The 19,826-nt window shown below is 37.8% G+C and overlaps 1 protein-coding gene across 2 annotated transcripts in view; it reads left to right on the top strand.

Annotated features, from left to right (window-relative positions):
• The window catches only part of LOC129747054 (LIM/homeobox protein Lhx5), an 89,630-nt gene extending 79,802 nt beyond the window's left edge, over positions 1 to 9,828 (top strand). The window contains exons 5-6 of one of the 2 annotated variants that reach the window (XM_055741069.1): positions 7,134 to 7,398; positions 7,643 to 9,828. In XM_055741069.1, the coding sequence (XP_055597044.1) occupies positions 7,134 to 7,398; positions 7,643 to 7,875 (498 nt within the window). In that variant the 3' untranslated portion in view covers positions 7,876 to 9,828. Of the gene's footprint in view, positions 1 to 7,133; positions 7,399 to 7,625 lie in introns of both variants that reach the window. The other variant, XM_055741070.1, reaches the window with a different exon arrangement.
• Positions 9,829 to 19,826: the final 9,998 nt, after the last annotated feature.

Below are 19,826 nucleotides of genomic sequence, written 5' to 3'. Positions count from 1 at the left end.
ATCGAAAAAATTACTCATCCGCTCCTTCAATTGCCTTCTCAAGTCTGCTATTTTGATTCATATTAATCAACTATATTTGTTACTAACTCACATTACATTTAAAAAACATGTTCTTACCAAGCCTCGAACCCGAGCTCATCGCTTGAAAGTTGAGATCCATACTTGTTGCCCTATTGCCCATCATGAGTAGGCAACGATTTTACTCGATGTGATGATTTTCTTTAAAACGACTTTCAGGTTTTTTATTTCTACTTAATTCCCACTTTCAAGCTGTTAAAAAGTTCTTCCGGAACTTAATGTGTACTTCATATAGTTGTTTCCCAAGTAACGATGTGTTTATTTATGCAAACACGTGTTGAAGTTCGCAAAAAGTAGATTTTAGCCTTTAAATCTACTTCAAAGTTTCTATAATGCGAAGTTGCTTTTGAACGCCCGTTGGGATTAATTAAAAACTTTCAAGTTTACAAAATAGTACAAAAGAGACTTTTTACGAACTATTGAGCTGTACAAAAAGACTTGCAACCCTTTGATAGCTACTTGATTTTGAAAAAAATGAGAAGTACGTAACAAGTAGATTGTTTTTCTTCATACAAACTTTAAAGTTCCCAGAAAGTAGAAACAGAAACCAAAACAGTACTTTAAAGCTTTTTTTGAGTATTGGCTGAACTTGATAAAGAATGAAGTTCCATGGACCTCGAAAAAGCATTTTGAACAGCAAAAAAGTTCCACAGAACTTTTGTACAGCTATATATGAACTTATTAGTTCGTTCCTTAAGAGATATTCGAACTTTTTGTTGCTTGGGACATTTCCCTTTCTATTTTCTTTTCTTCTTTGATAAAGTTCTAGCCTTGATTTACGAATTGTAATAAAACATGATTTTGGCTCCTTAAAGCCAAAAGGTATGAGTCTTTTCAGCATGATGAACTCTAAAAATCAACACTGTGAAGCCATTGACTCTACAACAACAAGAGTATTTCAAGTCATTGAACTAACATACCTAATTATTTTTATATTTTTGTATTTTTGTATAAAACCAACAATGTATGTGTCTACTTATTGTTGACAAAATAAATAAATGAATATATTCTTTTCAAATAAACTAGTGTAAAACAAACGTGTCATGCAACTCGAACATTAAGATAAACCTGGAATGTTACATGCTTCAATATTGTTGATTGTTTTACATCCATTCCTACAAATAAACCATTGTTTTCCTATCATGAAAAAAATGTCGCCAATAAGCAAAACAGATGTAGTAGATGTAAGTAATGAAATAATTTGCAAATTAATTTATGCCAAATAATGTGGCGCTTGCACCACTGTACAGAACCTTCCGCAGTGCACGAAAACATTGTTGATACTGTTTTTTTCCCTCGCTTTTGTTGTTGTCTGGCATGTTGAAAACAGTGACATGTGTCGGTTCCGCCCCTATCAACAGGATATCGATGGATGATGATGATGATGGCTTTGCTTCTTTGGATCGTCTGAAGCCGCCCTTCGTGAGCAAAGTTTCGTTCCGCTTTTGCTCACCTGGTCTCCCACCGATTCGAAAATTAAGGTCGCCAAGCCGAGCTTTCGATTTGAGGATCTAAATAGGTGGTAGCATTGGAATGAGTTTGCGTAGCACACTTTTTTTTTGTTTTGCTGTCACATGTCAAAACACAACTGCCGAATATTTTCTGGCAGGATTATTGGTCATAAAATTGTGCTAGTTTGAAAGATTTGAACAAACTGTGTAGGGTACTTCTGTCCATAATGCCCTTGCGGGGTAAAACGCCAGCGACTATATTTTGATAAATTTTGGAGATTTGCGAAGTTTTTAGTGGATTCTTTTTACATAAATGTGTTCTTAAAATCGATACCTTGTAATTTTAATAAAAATTGTTACCAGATATTCTTTTAAACACGAATAACAATGAAATTAAATTTTGAGGTGGTTATCCATCACTTAAGTTGTAAAAAGTGAACAAATGAAATAGGCTTTTACACCAAGATGATTGCTTAAAACATCCTCACCATTAATTTTATTGATAGTTCAAATTATGTATTTGAATTATCAATTGATGAAAAACTGTGGTAAATTGTTGTTTGATGGTAAACTGAAGACATATAAAATTTCAAATATCCGATCGAAATGCCCCCATAAATTTATGGACAAATCGCCCTCCTCTCAAGGTGCTGTTCGGTAAGATGTAAACAAAACCACGTGTTTTATTCTAAATTTTGAAGTGCAGTTCTCCTTGAATACAGACCTACCTAAGGGTCCAGCGCCGATTGACCGGCGCATAGGGCTGAGGTAAAAGATCTCCACTGCTGGCGATCCGGAGCCAGCGTCTTCACTTGCTGCCAGCCAAGGTTCTCGTCAACTGTGCGGCTAGACTTCGCCGCCACGAGCTTTTGGGCCTGCCTCTTCTTCGATGCCCATCTGGATTCCAGTCAAGCGCCTCTCTGCAAATCTCGTTTTCATCTCTTCGCAGCGTGTGCCCAATCCATCTCCACTTACGTTCCCGAATCTCGATTTCTAGCGCCTTTTGATGACACCGGCGATGAAGAAGACACCTTGAATACAGACCGGTTATCGAAATAATATATCGATCTTCTTCTTTGCTTAGTCCTAAATTATCATTAGGATGCAAAATAATTATAACTTTCGATCGGATTTGAGTAAAAAACGTGCACAGAAAATCGAATCGTTCACTAAATTTGTCGCCAAAAGCAGCAGAAAAATTTGGTTGAAACTGACACAGTTCAAAATTAAGTCAAGAATTTCAAAATTTTTCATTTTTCATTCAGAAATGTTAACAAACCACTTGTTTTTATGTGTAGATGAACTTGGAAAAAAATATTGTTTGCACTTATTTCCGAATCAAATAACAGAATTAATTTATTTTCACTGTGAATATTGTGTTGTTTTCGAGTCGTTTTGATCCAATGTTTTGGAGCATCATTTGCCTACACTGGGGCGTTTAACATCCAATGATTTCAAAGGTTGCTTTTAAAGGCGTTTGTAAAAAATCGATTGTTTTCATAGTTTTTACTATAAAAAGTAATATTTTTGACAGAATATGAGTAGAAGATAGAAATACGAAGCACATGTTGCGATGTATTCGGGTGTTCAGCTTATGTATTCCGCATACTCGGTCATTTCCCTTAGCAGGTGCATATTCCCCCGAAATACCCTAAAGACTTTTTGCATGCGAATGAAAAGAATAGTATGTCATGCATTCACACACCTGAATGATTTACAATTTAATAAGGGAAAAAACATTCACGATTTATGAAAAACTTATTTTTTAATACTGATCTTCAACATACATCAAATAAAAAAAATTAAAGGTTCGAATTTGAAGCTTCTTCATTGTTTACAGCTTTTAAGAAATTTGTCATTATTTTTGTTGAAGACAAAGCAAAGGTTACAACAAATCTTTTCCAAGAAGTTGCGGAAATGCGGAGCAAACTTTTTTCCATGCTACTGCTGCGCGGTACTGCACTCACCTTCATTTTTATTTCAATTTACATTAAGACCGCCCATCTTCACTTACCCGAAGTAATCTCTTCGCTGATGGTTGACTGAATCTTTTTCTTTTCTTTTCGATTATTTTGTTTCGCCTTTTGTTTTGCCCATACTACCGATTCTTTGCACCCTGGTGTACACAATCTTTTTTTCTTGTAGATATATACTTATGTTACGCTCTCTTCTTCTTACGGCGACATCAGAATTCCTGTTTTGCGATATTACCCCGGAACATCTTACCTTCTGAAAGCTTTACTCGAAACTGTTTTCTTACCGAGGGATCTCAAAAGGAATTGCACGCCCAACTTCATTGAGCTCAACTACATACATAGGACTCCACGACTCGAGCCAGGATTGTAGGAAATCAGCTTGAGCGGCTACGTTCAGTGAGGCAACGACTATGCCTCCAACCAAAGATGAGGACGATGACGCAGCCAATATCTCTGATGTCGGACAGAAAAACTGGGGAGAAATTCAATGGCGAGACCCTACAGCTCCCCCTTCTGCTTGTTGAGGTTGGCTTTCCCACTATCGAGCAGTATGATGGCGGCGGCGGACCAACGACATGCTGCAGAAAAAAGGTGGATGATTTTTGTTGCTCCGGGCAAGTTTTTCCATCGAGCTTTTGCTTGGATTCAGAAGGAGAGCCAGTTGTATCATAAAAGGAACCAAGCGAAGCAGCAGAGTAGCACCATCACTGATTGTAGCAACAGCAGCAACGACAACATGAACACCAATACCGGCTACAAAAACAACGAAGAACAGCCCAATACGGTAGTTGCAAGATGCGATGCAAAAGGATGTAATTATTGGGAAGCCAGCTTTCGTTTTGATCGCAAAATGAATGATTCAGCTCCTCCTACTCCTTCTTAGGTGGAGTGGACGGCCGTGGCAGTGCTGTCAGACTAGTCATCGTCGATGATTTTTTTTTCTCCAAGACACCGCAATCATAGGTGACTTTGTTTTTTTTCTTTGGAAACTTCAACAGTATGACCCAGAGCTTTGACTGATAAAAACACTACATGTTTTTATTTAGATTAATTTAAAACTTTTAACTTAAAAACAATTATTCAAGCACTCTCCTTGGCTTCATAATATCTTCAATAATAGCGTTTTGGAAATAAATTTATTTTACTTTTGTTCCTTAAAAATAACTACATAGATATTCAGAAACCTGACTGTTTGTCTGTGCACTATATGCCACAGCTCAGCTATAAAAACTATGTATTAATATTTCATTTACTTTTTTCTGGCTGACAACCTTTTTTTCATAACAAGGAATAACCGCGCCAAAGTCTCAACACAAATCTGTGGTCTGAGGAAAATACGTTGCCATGATTTTTTTTTATTGAATTGTAAAGTATATTTCAATAGCAGCAATACACTTTATGGAATGAAATCGTTTTCGTCACTCTCCATGTTCTTGTACAAATAACAGTCGAACACTTGAAACAATCGTTTCAGTTGCTCAAAATTAACACACTATTTTTCTGGGAGAATGTATACCTACTATAATCGCGTTAGCTTTTATATCATGCACGAGATATTTAAGACAAAATTTCTTATTTGCCAATTTCAAGTTGAAAAGAAATAAAGTTTTAAATTTTCGTATGAGCAACGCAAAATTTGCTACATATTTGCATATAAAATTCAATATTTCTGTTATAGTTCAACGCCGTTATTGTTACTACATACTGCCTTAGTCTCGAATAATATTTTGAAAATCGCAGCAGTCGTACGTAGTATTTTATAAACAACACGTGTTTGCACAGTGTTAACCGAAGCCGAATTTATAGGATCTCGCTAATCCCAACACCAGTATTTCAAAAGGGCGTTTGTTCATCGTTGTTTTTTGCCGACAGTTTAGCCGGCAGCTTTGCTAACAAAACAACCAATAAATCTTCAAAATTATGAGCGTATGGCCGTAAAAATGTACCCCGAGTTTGTTGGTCTGTCATTCAGTTGTTCTTTCCGAAAACGGTTCAAATCGATTGGCGCTCAGCGACCGATCGTTTGGCCGTTTGGTCGGTCGGTCGGTCGGTCAGTCGATCGATGAAAAGAAGTGTCCAACGGCTAAATTGCAAACATTAAAATACGCTTCATTAGCATAGGCCGTGGAGCGGTTTGCTTTAGTTGTCCAGATTCGGTCGCCGCGTCATTACTATCATCATCGTCATCATCACCAGGCATAATCAGCATAATCACTGCGTGATCGTTATGGCCTGTTATCGAAACGCCCAATATCCCAAAAAAAACGCTAACCAAAAACGTTCCTTTCGGGGGTTTCCTCAACAGTGTGCGTCGACGACGGTTGAGTCCGATCGTAAAACATACAGCTTAAAGCCTAATTTCACCGTAGGGCGCTAGCAGGTCCAATCACTATAATCAACACAAGAGCACGGAAGGAAGGCCGTTGGATAAATATCTGAAGAACCGACAACGAAGCATTGAACACTGCGGGCGTTCCTCTACTAGGTATTGGAATCCGGACAGATTGTCAGCTTTCTTTAACTTTGTTTGAGTTCAGGCCACCACCTTTCCTTAACCCTCGGAAGATCGGTCGCAGTTATCATAAAATCCGGCACCTTCTGGCATCGGTACACGCTTTTAATAATACTAAAAGCCAGCTTTGATGACCTTGGACATCATCGGAGCGTAGCCTCCTTAGGTCACTAAACACCCAAAACACATTCTTGCAGGTAGCCATGGAACAAACTGCAGAAATTCTACTCCAACACCCTCGTAAAAACATCAAAATTCAGTTGAATAGATCATTTCCAAAAATTTTATTAACTCTTCACGAATGCTAATGTTGCGCCTGATCGAGCGGGACATGACACATAAATATCTTTTGGGAATCTCGCGTACTCCAATCCCCTCGTGATGGGTCGTAAAAAAATCAGTTCCACTCGGACCGTTTTTTTTTCCGGGTTCTCTTTCTTCACCAAACAAAATCAAAACGAAGGTTTGGTACCGCGGGGTAGCCGTGACAAGGGAACTCTCATAACTACTTTTTCCGATTGTTATTCATTTCTCCAAAGCTGCTCCTGCTGGCTTGGTTGGGGAATCCGTTCAGTTCAGAAAGTATCCTACGGCGGGGTTGTGGGTGCATGAATCCGGCGGTAGGCCGGGCCACATCATAAAAAAAACCTTCCCGTGAACTCACAACAGACTAAATCAGGCCCAGCACACAGCAAGCAAGTCATGAGAAAAGCAAGTGTGAAGGAGACAAAATTATTTACACGCCATCGCCATCGCGGTCGCCGTCCAAAGCATGCCATGACATCGCCATCCGTATAGCAAGCAGGCGCGAAACAAGCTGGGTGGGAAGAAGCAAACACGAAGAAGCACGCTTCAAAGAGCTCCAGCCGACGGCGATTTACAGCGGCTTGATTCACGAGCCGGTTGTCGATAAAATTATTATAATAACAATAAAAAGTTTGATTTGTACGACAATTTAGAAGATCGTTACCGGTGAGCCGGTCTAGTTTGAATATTTCGCCGAGTTGGAATTTATTCAAGACCGGCGATTCATGAAGATGTCGAGTTTTACTGACCGTGAAGAAAATGTTTCCTAATGTTGACGTTTTTTCTCTCTCGCTCTCTCCCATTGCACAGGTGTGGTTTCAGAACAAACGGTCAAAAGAACGACGACTGAAGCAGCTGACCAGCATGGGCCGGGGACCGTTTTTCGGAGGTGCCCGCAAGATGCGCGGTTTTCCGATGAACCTTTCGCCCGGCGGTTTGGATGAGGCTGGATTTCCCTACTTCGCTGCCGACGGTAAATTTGACTTTGGCTACGGTGGACCTCCGTTCCATCCGCACGATGGACCATTCTTTCCCGGCCATCCCGGTGCCGGACCAATGCCTTTCAATGCTCCGGGTAAGTAGCAAATCCTGCCCCGACGACTCTCGGCATTCGTCAGTGACATATTGATATTTCATAGTGCTTCAAAGTCAAGTTTCAACTAAACTGAATCAAATGCAAAATCAGTTCAACTTTTCGATTCAAAGTTCTGGTATTCTAACATTCCGTTTGATATCAATATGTCACTGACATCCCCAAACTGCACCCCACTGACCCAGTCCTTCAAAATGAGTAACGCTTAGGTTTTTCGCCCATGCAGGAGGACCCATGGATCACGCTGGACCGATCCCCATGGTGAGCGACTTTGGCGGCATGACTCCGGAGACGGGCTTTCTAGGCCAACCGAATGGACCGCCGGGAAATGCCAACCCAGGCGGACCTCCACCACCCGAGGGTATGATCGGTGCCCCCCGGCCAGGAAGTCCCGAGTTCATGACCTCCGGTAACTTTTCCGAGCCTCAGAACATGCAAAACGAAGGTCTGGTTTGGTAAAAATTACTGAACTTTTTTAGCATTGTTAAGTGATAGTTAATTTTTAAGTAATTTATTTGTTTTTGTTAACTATTTTCTAATGATCGTCCTCGGAAGTTGGCGCTCAAATATTCCGGCGGAACTACATACATATTACGTTATGAGCTTGTTGTGGAAATTTGCATTTAAGACTATTTTGTACATAAGCTGCCGTTGTATCATCAGATCACGCAATTTTTTGAATTCACGGGCTCTCGCATTTGGCAAACCACTGTGAGTTTGAAAAAAAAACACGTTTGCATCGCTTTTTTTTACTAAAATCGGCTCAGAGGTGTGTTTTGCATTCATAACGTCAAATCGAGTAACCTAGAACAAGTGTGTTTCAGGTTTTCAAAACAGATAATTCAAATGCCGACATTTTTTCACACATTTGTATTTCTTGAATTTTATAACGGATAGAAGTCACATAAAATGCTAAAAAAAAGTAATCACTTGGTAGTCGCAGCTGGTAAACTAAGAGACTTTAAATTAATTGTGGAGAAAGTTTTAAAATTGATCAAACAAACCGGTAATCAAAGTAATATGGATAAAGTTCCTTTTATGAGTATTGCAAGCATATTTATTTTTAATCATCGGCTCCTGAGATGGATAATTTAATCAAGACCAACATGAGTATTCAGTTTTCAAAACTTTTGGAGTTGTTGTAAATTTGTTTTGTATTAAAACAATGTTTTGAATTCAATCACAAAAACAATCGTAACGAAGTGTTAATCAATGGGACGCGTGTCTCGTTTGCGACAAACAGACATAAACAATCATCAGATCAGTATTATTCTACATAGTTTCAGAACACTCGCCTTTAGCTTATTGTTAAAAGTTAATTTTCTCAATCGAATTAGAAAATTATCAAGCATCGTTTATTTGCTTACATTTATTTCTCTTCATTCGTAAAGTTTATGTTCCTCAAATGGCTGTTACTCATTGCTCCTTGAAGCAATATGCTATGGACAGAGAGATTTAAAAAAGACCTTATCGAACTTTTATCATAATACGGGCACTATTTCTGGAGGTGTCTGCAAAAGATTTTCTATGAAAATAATGGAATAAAAAAAACCTGTAGTTAGTACATCCGGAAAACATCAACCACCAATCAATCTCCTCGAGTAGTACCACAAGCGCAAATGGAAATCGGAACATCTAACTTATGAGAGCAGCAAAGAGGCAAGATTTTATCGAACATTAAACTACGCGCCCTTTTTAACAGACAAAGTTTTTTGCAAAATCTCAAGCTTTTATCTTCATCATAAACAATTGTTATAAAAAAGGCTCAAGTGTACAATTTGAAGTAACCGTTACAGAAAACCGGATTACTTATCGACAGACAGCACGAAAATCGGCCAAAAGTCGTCAGCGTTGTAAAAAAAATCAAATGACAAAAGTAGAAAAATTTAGGTAAAAATCTCACGGAATAGTGTCGATAAAAAAACCAACATCAATCGGGTTGTATGGCCGTTGCGTATCTTAAAACAAAACATCATCCGTCAAATATCAGCAAACGATCGGTTGGGCAGTTTTATTTTGTTTTTAAAAGAAAATGGAACCATGTAATCATTGCGGCATCATTATCTGTCTCGGTAGAAGAAAATTACTAAAGTAAACGAGATGAAAATGTGTTTGAGAAGTTGAGTGTATGAGGAAATCGATAACTTGTAGTAGGTGTAATTTTCTTATCGTAAAGCGGGTTGTAAATAGTGTAGATTTGAAAGATTATCCGGAACCAGATGGGGGAGATCCCTCAAGAGACAGAGTATGAAGCATTCACCAATAGTATTTATATGTCGAGTAAAAACAAGTGTGGGAAAACAATAAATAAAAGCGGATAAAAGGCAAGTGAATGAACAAAACAACAAAATAGCATTGTGTTAATATTTATATAGGGAAAGATACTATGGAAATAGTAAAAGAATAAAAATTAATGTGAAATTTAAACACAATCTTTTTGTTGAAGTCCGAAAATATGCTGAATATTTTTAAACCACCGGAAACGATGACAAAGAAGTTATTATTTATTTTAAAAAACTAAAAAAAAGGATTTTTTATGTCCAATGATCTTAGTGTTGTTGCTGTTGTTTATGTTCTTTCTTCTGGTTTTGTTTTATTTGGCTTTTCGTATGCTGTTGATGCTGGTCGGACATGAGTATGTTTGCGATAATTTGTCTGCTGTAGATTTCGTGGATCAATTTTCGAAAGGCTGCAATCTTCGTTGTTTCATGTTTTAGTAGTTAAAGTTTTATAAGTAATGTTAAAAAATTTAGCCTGTTACCCTCTAGCTCTCGGGAAAAGGGAAACTAAATGTTTATGCTTCACGGGGTGGTGGGTGGTATCTCAGGGTCGCTTATACATGGTAAAACTGTCAAAAGCTGAGTTACTGACAACCAAGGAACCAAGGGATAGGAAATTCAAAACGGTCGCGAACCGATTCGGCTATCGGTCCGTAGAAAACCTTGTGAGTTCTTACAACCTTTATGAAAATAACAGTGGCGCTCAACACCTGAAGTTAAATCTACTAGCAATAAATAAAGGCAATCTTTTATCTTAATGACGCTGTATTAAACGGTAATTAATGACAATTTTGATATGTTAAAGAAGCTGAGAAAATGTTGTGGGAAACTTTTACACCCCCAGGGCTACACTCCAAGTCAAAATTCCACCAAATTTACAATCATGACAGAATAACATAATGTATTATAGCGCTTTGAAATTTTACATAAATGTGACGTCACAATGGTACTTGCGTATTTTGTCTTTAATGGAGTTCATACGTGGGCGTTGATCGGCGGATCCCTCGATGATCTCGATGACGGTGGTTCATTCGGTGTATCCGGCCATAACATTCAATGCTAGGTATGCACGACGTATGTAGCGGGTCGTACAAAATGGCGGCTCGAACGGTTCCGGATAGCATTGGAAGTAGTATTGGGACCTCCAAATGCACTTTTGACGGCTGAGAACCGTTCGTTCCGTCAAAGGGGTCTTTCTGTTCGCTGAGCAGAGTACGATTGAGGTTAGGTCGACTACTAATCAGCAGCCGTACTCGTTGGTAAGCCCAAGGTTACACGTGGTGGTATTTGGGTAGCCGTATCTGGATTTTTGGTGGAAGAAAGCAAAAAAGGCCCTTCTTGGACCTACCCGACGCATTAATTTCACATTGACAAACGTTTTTCCTTTTTACGCCCACTCCATTTCTCAAAAGACAATTTTAGCAAGTTCAATTTACGCAGGTATTGTTTTTACAAATTTCGTATAATATTTTATATGGTGGAATATCTAGGATAAGTAATAGTAAATAACAAACAGTTACCTTTTAATTGCTGCTACCTTTCCTGAACTTTTGTTTGTTTTGTACACCCGCATAGACCAGGATTGTAACCTAACTATCTCTGTAATAGTCTTGAAACGATTCAATGGAGTGTAGCAAAGATGTTAAGCAAACGATTATGGAATCTGTAAAATTCATTGGTTGAATCGTGAATTCCAAATCGACAGTATTTTTAATATGTCGTTAGGTTATGTAATTGTTAAAAACTGTTAAAACACTTGTATGGAAGAACTGTCCTACAAACAGTTGGGTTAAGGTTAAAAAACCAATTGTGGGAAATGTTTTAAGATGATCGAGCTGTAACCGTTATAGTTATTTTAAGGAGCCGTTAAACCTGAACGTTTAAGTTAAAAGTTCCGTAACGATTTGACTTCACTTTATTCCAACGTTTTGCATACCGTTTTAGGAACCGTTCATTAAAACTGCACGCACACAAACGCAAAAATTTTGGGAATTTTTCGGATAAGACTATGACAAATCTGTTCAATTCCATAATTTTATTTAATCACATCTATTAATATCACCAATTAACTGCACCAGCTTGTCTATTGTGTACCGCCTCCTCCTCCTCATTTCGATCTGCATGCCCGTAGATCGTTCCGGTCCAAGCAATCCTCAGCATGGAGTAAAACCGACGGGTTCCGGTAGCGTAACCTAAAACATAGAAACGGGATGATCGGATTTGTTTTTAGAAAGATTTATTATTTCCACATACCTGAAACAAACAATGTCATCGAGGTTTTTCCTTCGTTGATTGCCCCGGCGTGCTGATTGCGTCTCTTCCTGCAGGTTTAGGTGGAATCAAATATCCGCGAAAGTTTTCCCGGCGCAGCAAAACAAATAAATAATACCGTCTGAGTCAGTGGTGCCAGGTGCAATGTTTTATGAATATTCGCACATTGAGATGCGAAATTGTAAAGTGAATGCTCCAAATGATTATGTATAGGGGGTCGTTTAGATACCACGTGGACAACTTAGAGGGGAGGGGGGGTATGAAAATGTCCACGGAGAGGGGGGTAGGGGTTTGGGTCATGTCCACGTGGATACTTACTTTTGAAACATCATCTAAAGGTGAATCAATATTAAGATGTTTTAATCAAAATCTTTAAATTGCAAAGCTTTCCAGTTTAAGTTTAAACACTTATAGTAGCCATTCGAAAGCAAGTGATAAATATGATAATTTAAAATTAAAAAATTTAAAATAATGTTATTTCAGGAAATGTTTATTCGGTTTCTTTCAAAATCAGTCATTTCAATAATAAAAAATAAGCAAAAAATTATGTTTCTAACTGTTAAATTAGATTTAGAAAAAAAATTTCAAATCTGTACACGTGGACATCCGGGGAGGGGGGTAGGGGTTTTCCAAATGTCCATGCTTGTCCACGGAGGGGGAGGAGGGGGTCAAAAATTATTTTTCTGTCCAAGTTGCATCTGAACGGCTTCTAGTATCCAAGGAATGTTATGAAAATGTTAATAAGCTAACAATTCAATTTTTTTCCAATCAAAGTTTTGCCTCGAGGACGCCATACACAATACAAATGCAGATTCAATGTTTCTATGACGCCTGTTTGCATATGTTTGCATGTAATAATTATTGGCGTTGAAGCTACTCTAAAGTTGTATCAGATTATAAAAGAAATATTAAATGTGTACTGATTTCTGTGAAAAACCATCTGGCATCTCTGATCGGGGTTTCGTTTATTTTTGACGTGCGAGTGTGACAGAAGGAATGGACGGTATGGGTAACGGTTCGTGATCATTTTAACGATTAAAGAAAAGTTGAAGCAAATCGTTCATACCATTTTATGACCTTTCCAGATACCATCACCTTTTCACGGAAATGTTCATGTTTCGTTCTTATCGTTGGCAAAGTAAAGTTTAATAGAATATCTGCGTTTACAGAGACAATCACAATTTCTGAAGCCGTAGATGTATCTTATAGACTGTTTGAGATGTAGTTTTTTGGTATGCGGGCATACACGTGGATGTTGGACAACCCTACATTGTATACAATTAGGTTAGGTTCACATTTTTATTTCATAACATTTTTACACACCTTTAATTTCACTAACCGTACTAACTTACCGTACTCTACCTAGTTTTAAGTATTTTATTCTTGACTTAAACCTGTAATGTAACACTGAAAATAATAAAAGCTTCCAACAACACATGTTTTTTTTAATTAACCTTATAAACAGTGAAGCCGAGACACACAACTGTCGTCGAAGAAAGCTGCGAACAGAAAGGTAGAAGATTGACCGGATGTCGTATTCGAAGCTTATTGTGTTGCAAGATAGAACAAGAAAGAACCCGAAACTCTACAGTTATGTCCATCTCACTCAGAATTCGTCTCCATGAGACGACTCAGCTAGCGACCGATAGAGGGCTTAATTGAGGATGTTCACACCTGACTACCAGTTACATCCACCTTGATGCAGCCTGTCACATGTACAAAGCAACCGACGCCCATGAGTGTGTAACTGTTAAACAACTCGAGAGTGTCCGGGAAGTAAGGATTAGGGTGATTCACGGGAATCGAGAACTAAATAGTAAACAAAAATAATTCTTGTGGCGAAGTTTCAAGTCTATTTGGAACATATGGTTACAAGCCTCATAATTTATGCAGCATCATTGTCCATCTTTCGATTTTAATTGTTGTTCGGCCTTAACACATTAAGGATCGCGATATTGTTTTTTTAACCACGGAGAAATCTAAAACTAGAAAACTAAAATTCAGCATTGGGTATCTCTGATTTCACTGGACCAAAAGTTACCAATTTAGTATCTTTAAGTGTTGTGTTCAATTTTGTAGAGTTTCATGATTCATTTTGTATCATTTAAGTTCGTTCCGAACTGCCTTAGCAAATGATAAACTAACATTTGTTATTATTATGGAGTTGCTTTGTATACTTTATAATCAAGAAAACTCGTTAAATCCGTCAAAATAGAGACTGATTAATGTTAGCTCAAAGCATCCAATTCTAAACTTATAAACTTCTAATGAATTTCTGCAACCATGTTTTACGTTCATAGAAGTCCAGTACCGGTTTTAAAAATATGAAACATGCCACATTAGACTGAGTCGATTTGGAGGCATTTTTGAATTTCTCAAACCCTGGGGTCTAAAAAGCTTCGATTTGTTCCAAAACTCATCCATGATTTTTTGTAGAATTTTTAAGTAACGTTTACATGAGTAAATTTGATCTTTTAAGTTTCTTTGGGAAAATTTAATATTTTGTACTGAAAAACCAACATCATTTTTGTTTCTTCTGTGGAACCATGCCAGCTAATGGTTTTTGTGCCAATTTATAAAATTCCTAAAGGAAACTTTTCGTTAAACAACTTTGTCGAAGACCGTAACCTCGTTTCTTATCAGGCAAAAAAGTTATTAGCTGTTTAACAGGAGTATGTCTTTTGGCATTGAAAAGCAATAAATTCCATTGACATCACTTCTCGAGCCTCGCAAAGTATTGCATGAAAAGAAGACATGCAATGCCTCGCTAGGCACCCTACAAGGATGTCAATTGAGTTTATTGTTTATCAATGCGAAAAGACATATCCCCATTCAACACCGAATAACTTTTTTGTCTAATAAGATACGAGGTTACGACGGTCTTCGACAAAGTTGTTCAGCGGAAAATTTCCTTTAGGAATTTTATAAATTGGCACAAAAACCATTAGCTGACTTGGTTCCACAGAAGAAACAAAAATGATGTTGAGTACAAAATATTCAATTTTCCCATACAAACCTAAAAGTTCAAATTTACTCATGGAAACGTTACTTAAAAATTCTACAAAAATCATGGATGAGTTTTGGACCAAGACGAAGCTTTTTAGACCCCAGGGTTAGAGAAATTCAAAAATGACTCAAAATCGACTCAGTCTAATGCCACATTCCCCTTAACAGAGAAAATAATCAAGAAATATTGAAAAAAGTGAACCCCATTTTACGGTACCTAACTATAGAATGATAACAAACAAATTAATAGATTTTTTTGAAGATTGAAACATTGATATTGAAAATGTATAGATGAGAATTACTCATGAACTTGATAAAAATAATCTAATACAAATCTTATTAATGCATGTTGCGGAACGCAATCGGTGGTTGCGAGCCACTGGTTCATGACGTCACCAAATTACTTAACTGCGATCCACTGCCGTTGGAAGCATAATTTTCACATGTTACAAAAAGGCAAAACGAGAAAAACGCGATCAAAGTTTCAAAAAAAGATTTTGTTGTTATCGCACAGTTTCGCAATTTTTTCTGAAAAATAGACGCATATTTGTCACACCACGGACATTACTTGTAGGGCCCGTGTGTTTTATTCGTGAATGGTAGTTTTGGATGAAAAAATCAGGTCCTGTTCGTACACTTCAAAAGTTTACAAACAATCTTGTAAATAAAATGAAGTCTTTAACGGGTTCGATCAATAGATAGGCACAGGGTACAGTGAAAAGAAAGAGCGAAAATTTTTTTTGACTAACTTTCAACTGCCGGGATGAAAATACCGTCCCAGCGAGAGAAGTAATACCAGAAGATATTAATCAATCCGTTTGCAGTGGATACGGTCCTGGGATAAATTCCGGATAATGTATGTATCTCTGGCGGAATGTTTAGTAAACATTGTGACACATCCGGTATTTTTTGAGGTGCGTCCAACAGTTGTACCGGATTAGTTTATCAATAACAATCCGCCAACTGCAACGTTTAAAAAGTCGCAAATGTCATAATGATGGTAAAACGAATATAATCGAAACAAAAAAAAAAGGGTGGGTCCAAATCAAAAACTAAAAGCAAAACCAAAATATAAAAGATCTCCAACGACGACCGTCAATCACAATCCAGGACAGTCGTCCTGGACAATTCTGAACTACATTTCCATCAAAAACTAAAACGGCGCCGGAAGTTGACTGATGTAGTGAAATGCACTCTTCCTAGCGTCAGCACCGTACTCAAAGCAGTTTCGGGGACACATTGTAACCATTCATTTAATGGTTACAATAAAAATTGTGATTTTTGGGCCAGTTTGGATGAAAACTTTGTAAATATTGTAAATAAAAATTATTGTTCGTAAATGTCTAAAATTAGGATAAGATATCTACATGTTTGTGTGGTGTCTTGTCCTAGTTTTAACAGCAATCGGCTGGTGTCACTTAGGGATTTAGTTTTTGTTTATTTATTTATTTGTTTAATTTTTAATTTTTCGTTATTTATTTATTTATTCATTTGCATATTTATTCATTTTCGCGTTTATTATTTATTCATTTAGTTTATAGTTATTTGTTAGGTATTAGTTTGTTTATTTAATATATTATGTTATGGAATGCACGCCATAAAAAGAGATGTTAGAAAATAAGACACCAGCCCTCTATATGTCAGTTCCTGTATTGTTCCTGTCATGTTGCTGTCATGTTGCTGTCATCGAAGGGGACGAGAACATCACAGACGGGAAATGGGAACAGGGCTAAAATGAGAGGCATGCCTTTCGGTGAAAGGTATAAATAGGAGGAGCTCGCAAGACGCGAGGCTTCTTATGCAAGTTCCGGTCCGTGGTTGAGCTGCAACAGCGACGTCACACACACAACGTGACCATAACGTTTCGACCCGTACTTAGGCGGCTCTGACCCCTTTCCCCGTTAAAAAGTGTTCCGGCCGTGCCGGAAAGAGAATCAACGGCTAGTTGGAAGACTACACTTCGTTTTTCCCCAGCTAGTCGGTCGAGGTGGCTTACGTGTAGTGAACCTCGGAACAATTGAATTTCCCCAGTGCTACTAATCACCACCAGCAATTTCTTGAACACACCGGTGTCCCGTGAGTGCGTCAGGTCGTGCCAGTGAAAGTGCCCCAACCCGTTACAACCCCCTTCGAGGCACTCCGCGCTGTGGTGAGGCCTGGTGGGAATTCCGTCCGTGTGTTCTAGGGCCGACCGAAAAGCTAAAGCCCCTCGATAGAGTGAGACACTCGCGTGGTGACAGTGCACAAAGAACGCTCCCCGGACCGTGTAGTGAAACGTAGGCCTACGCCCAACAGGCCGAGTTGTTGCTCGAATTGCTCATCGTGCAATTCGACCTGGTTCCTGTAATTGCCCTGTTCCTGCTTTCGCCATTGATCCCGTCCGACGTCCTAGCCAGTCCCCCAACGAGTCGACCACCGAGAACGGCCGCATCGAGACCAGTGAATAAATGCGCAAGTACTAAATCGAAAATTAAAATCCCAAAATATTACCTTATTTTCTCTTGGGTCATTGACCCCTCCAAAAATAAAGAACACGTAACACAGAAAGAAACGTGAAATTCTTAGTTTCATAAATAAAAATTATGTATGGTCTTTCTTCATCCAAATTGTTGCGTCTTAATTTAAAGTGCATTCCCTAAAATCTAAAATTATTCCTTCTTGTTGTTCGTTTTTGTAAAAATCAAATAGGTTTTAATAGTCCGCCCAAGAATCATAACTTTAATTGTTATTGTTATCAAAATTTTCTCCAGTGATCAATACAATTCCCCTGTTGAGCTAGCGCAGGGAAGTAGGGTCAAAACGACTCTAACAACATATGCCAAGTTTGATGAAAATCTGTTCAGACGTTGCGAAGTTATAATACGTTCATTTCTTGAGTGTGACAAATACACTCAGAAAAATAGTATTATATATGCCATAAGATTCTCTTATGAAGTGGCGCCATAAGAAAAATCATTGAAATTCATAAGATAGTCTTATGACGCGTATGAATTCTGAGATGAACACCTACTTCAATGAGAGGTTTTCGCTTTTCATAAGAGTGTCTTATGGAAACGGGAAATGACACGTTCGATAAAAATAATTCAAGAAATTTGATGTTCAAAACTTTGTTATTCGGCTAAAATATTTCAAATTACATCGTGATCACTATCAGCAGCACATCAACACCCGATTCCAATAAAGTTATTTGTGAGAAACTGGTTCTTTCACCTTACTATTTTAGCCGGTGGCCAGTATGCTGAAAAGCAAACAAAAAAAAAACGTTTTTGAGTAGATAAATATTTTCAACGTTTACATAAAATAAAGTTCAACTCAAACTTACCATTTAGAAGATCGAAATCACATTAAACTATTACAAAAACTGATAACTCATGAAATAGTGAGAGCTTTGTATGACGATGACAAAACAGACGAATGGAATGAATGTGTTCATTATTCTTCAAAATTATGCTTCTTGTGTTTTTCATAAGAACTTCGTATGAAAGTTGAAAGATTTTTATAAGACTCTTATGAAAAACAATTTTGCACTCTAAAAAGCCGTTCATAAGATGCATCTTATGAAAATTATAATAATAATTTGCCTGAGTTTATGGTTCCCAACGTCTCAGAGTGACGATGCGTTCATTTGTCCAAGGGTGATAAATCGACTTGAATTTTTCTTGAAATCTATAGAACAAACCTTATGTTTTGATAAACCATTTCAAAAAAACGTATCAAATTATAAAAAAATCTTTTTGACTACCAACCTGTTTTTTGGATCAGCCTCAAATCTTTGTTTGATCATTTTGCATCATTCTTATGAATGTTAATGAAGAAATCAAGCAATTTGATAATGTTTTATAGTTCAAATGTCAAATTCCTTAACCCAGGAGAGGAGCATCTCTTAAAACTTCCTTTGAAAACCTTTGGAATTCTAGAAAACTCCTTAAAATACAGTTATCTATTCAAAAAATTCGTAGAAGCATTATTACTAACTTTTACACAGTAAACAGCACCTTAGTTGATATACACGAGTCGAATCATATTGAGCAAATCGTTGTGCGAATAGTCTTAAATAATAACGCATCAATCTTATTGTGTGCGATTTATTTGCCACCAAATTCTGCGCAATGGGCATACGAACGTCACGCTGCTTGCCTGCAAGAAATTTGCTCGCTAGCCAACGAGCACGATAAACTGATTGTTGCCGGGGATTATAACCTACCCAACTTGAGATGGCAATTTGATGAGGATTTGAGCGCTTATCTACCTGTGAACGCTTCTAGTGAGCAAGAACTTATTCTTGTTGAGTCTGTGCTATCTGTAGGGCTTCAACAAATGAATCACATTGCGAATAGAAACATGAAAACTCTCGACTTAGCGTTTATGAATGACGTTTTCAACGTAACTATTTTTGAACCGCCGATAACTTTGCTTGATGTAGATTTGCATCATCCTCCTTTTGTGATGCTTTTGCTGTGTGAGGAGAATTCGAAAGCACAATTGCCTGAAGAAATAGAATTTGATTTTAAAAGATGCAATTTTGAATCACTGAATGAATCTTTGGCTGCTACCGATTGGAGAAATATTTTGCATGGCTCAATAGATCACGTGGTGAAAACTTTTTATGATATCTTGAATGAAATATTCCGAAACGATGTTCCTGTTAAAAAACGGAGGGCACATTCTGGAACCCGTCAACCTTGGTCGAACCCCGAACTCCGCAACCTGCGCAACCGCCTCCGGAAGGCAAGGAAAAGGTTTCACAACGATGATGGCATGGATGGCATGGATCACTTTAACGAGTTACGTGACTTAGAGAGCGCCTACAACTCTATGCATGTGACTAGTTTTTGTGAATACATGAATCGCATT

Source organism: Uranotaenia lowii, chromosome 2 (genome assembly GCF_029784155.1).
Source record: "Uranotaenia lowii strain MFRU-FL chromosome 2, ASM2978415v1, whole genome shotgun sequence".
Lineage (NCBI taxonomy): Eukaryota > Metazoa > Arthropoda > Insecta > Diptera > Culicidae > Uranotaenia > Uranotaenia lowii.
The sequence above is the reverse complement of the archived record's forward strand: the minus strand, read 5'-3'. Positions and strand labels throughout refer to the sequence as shown.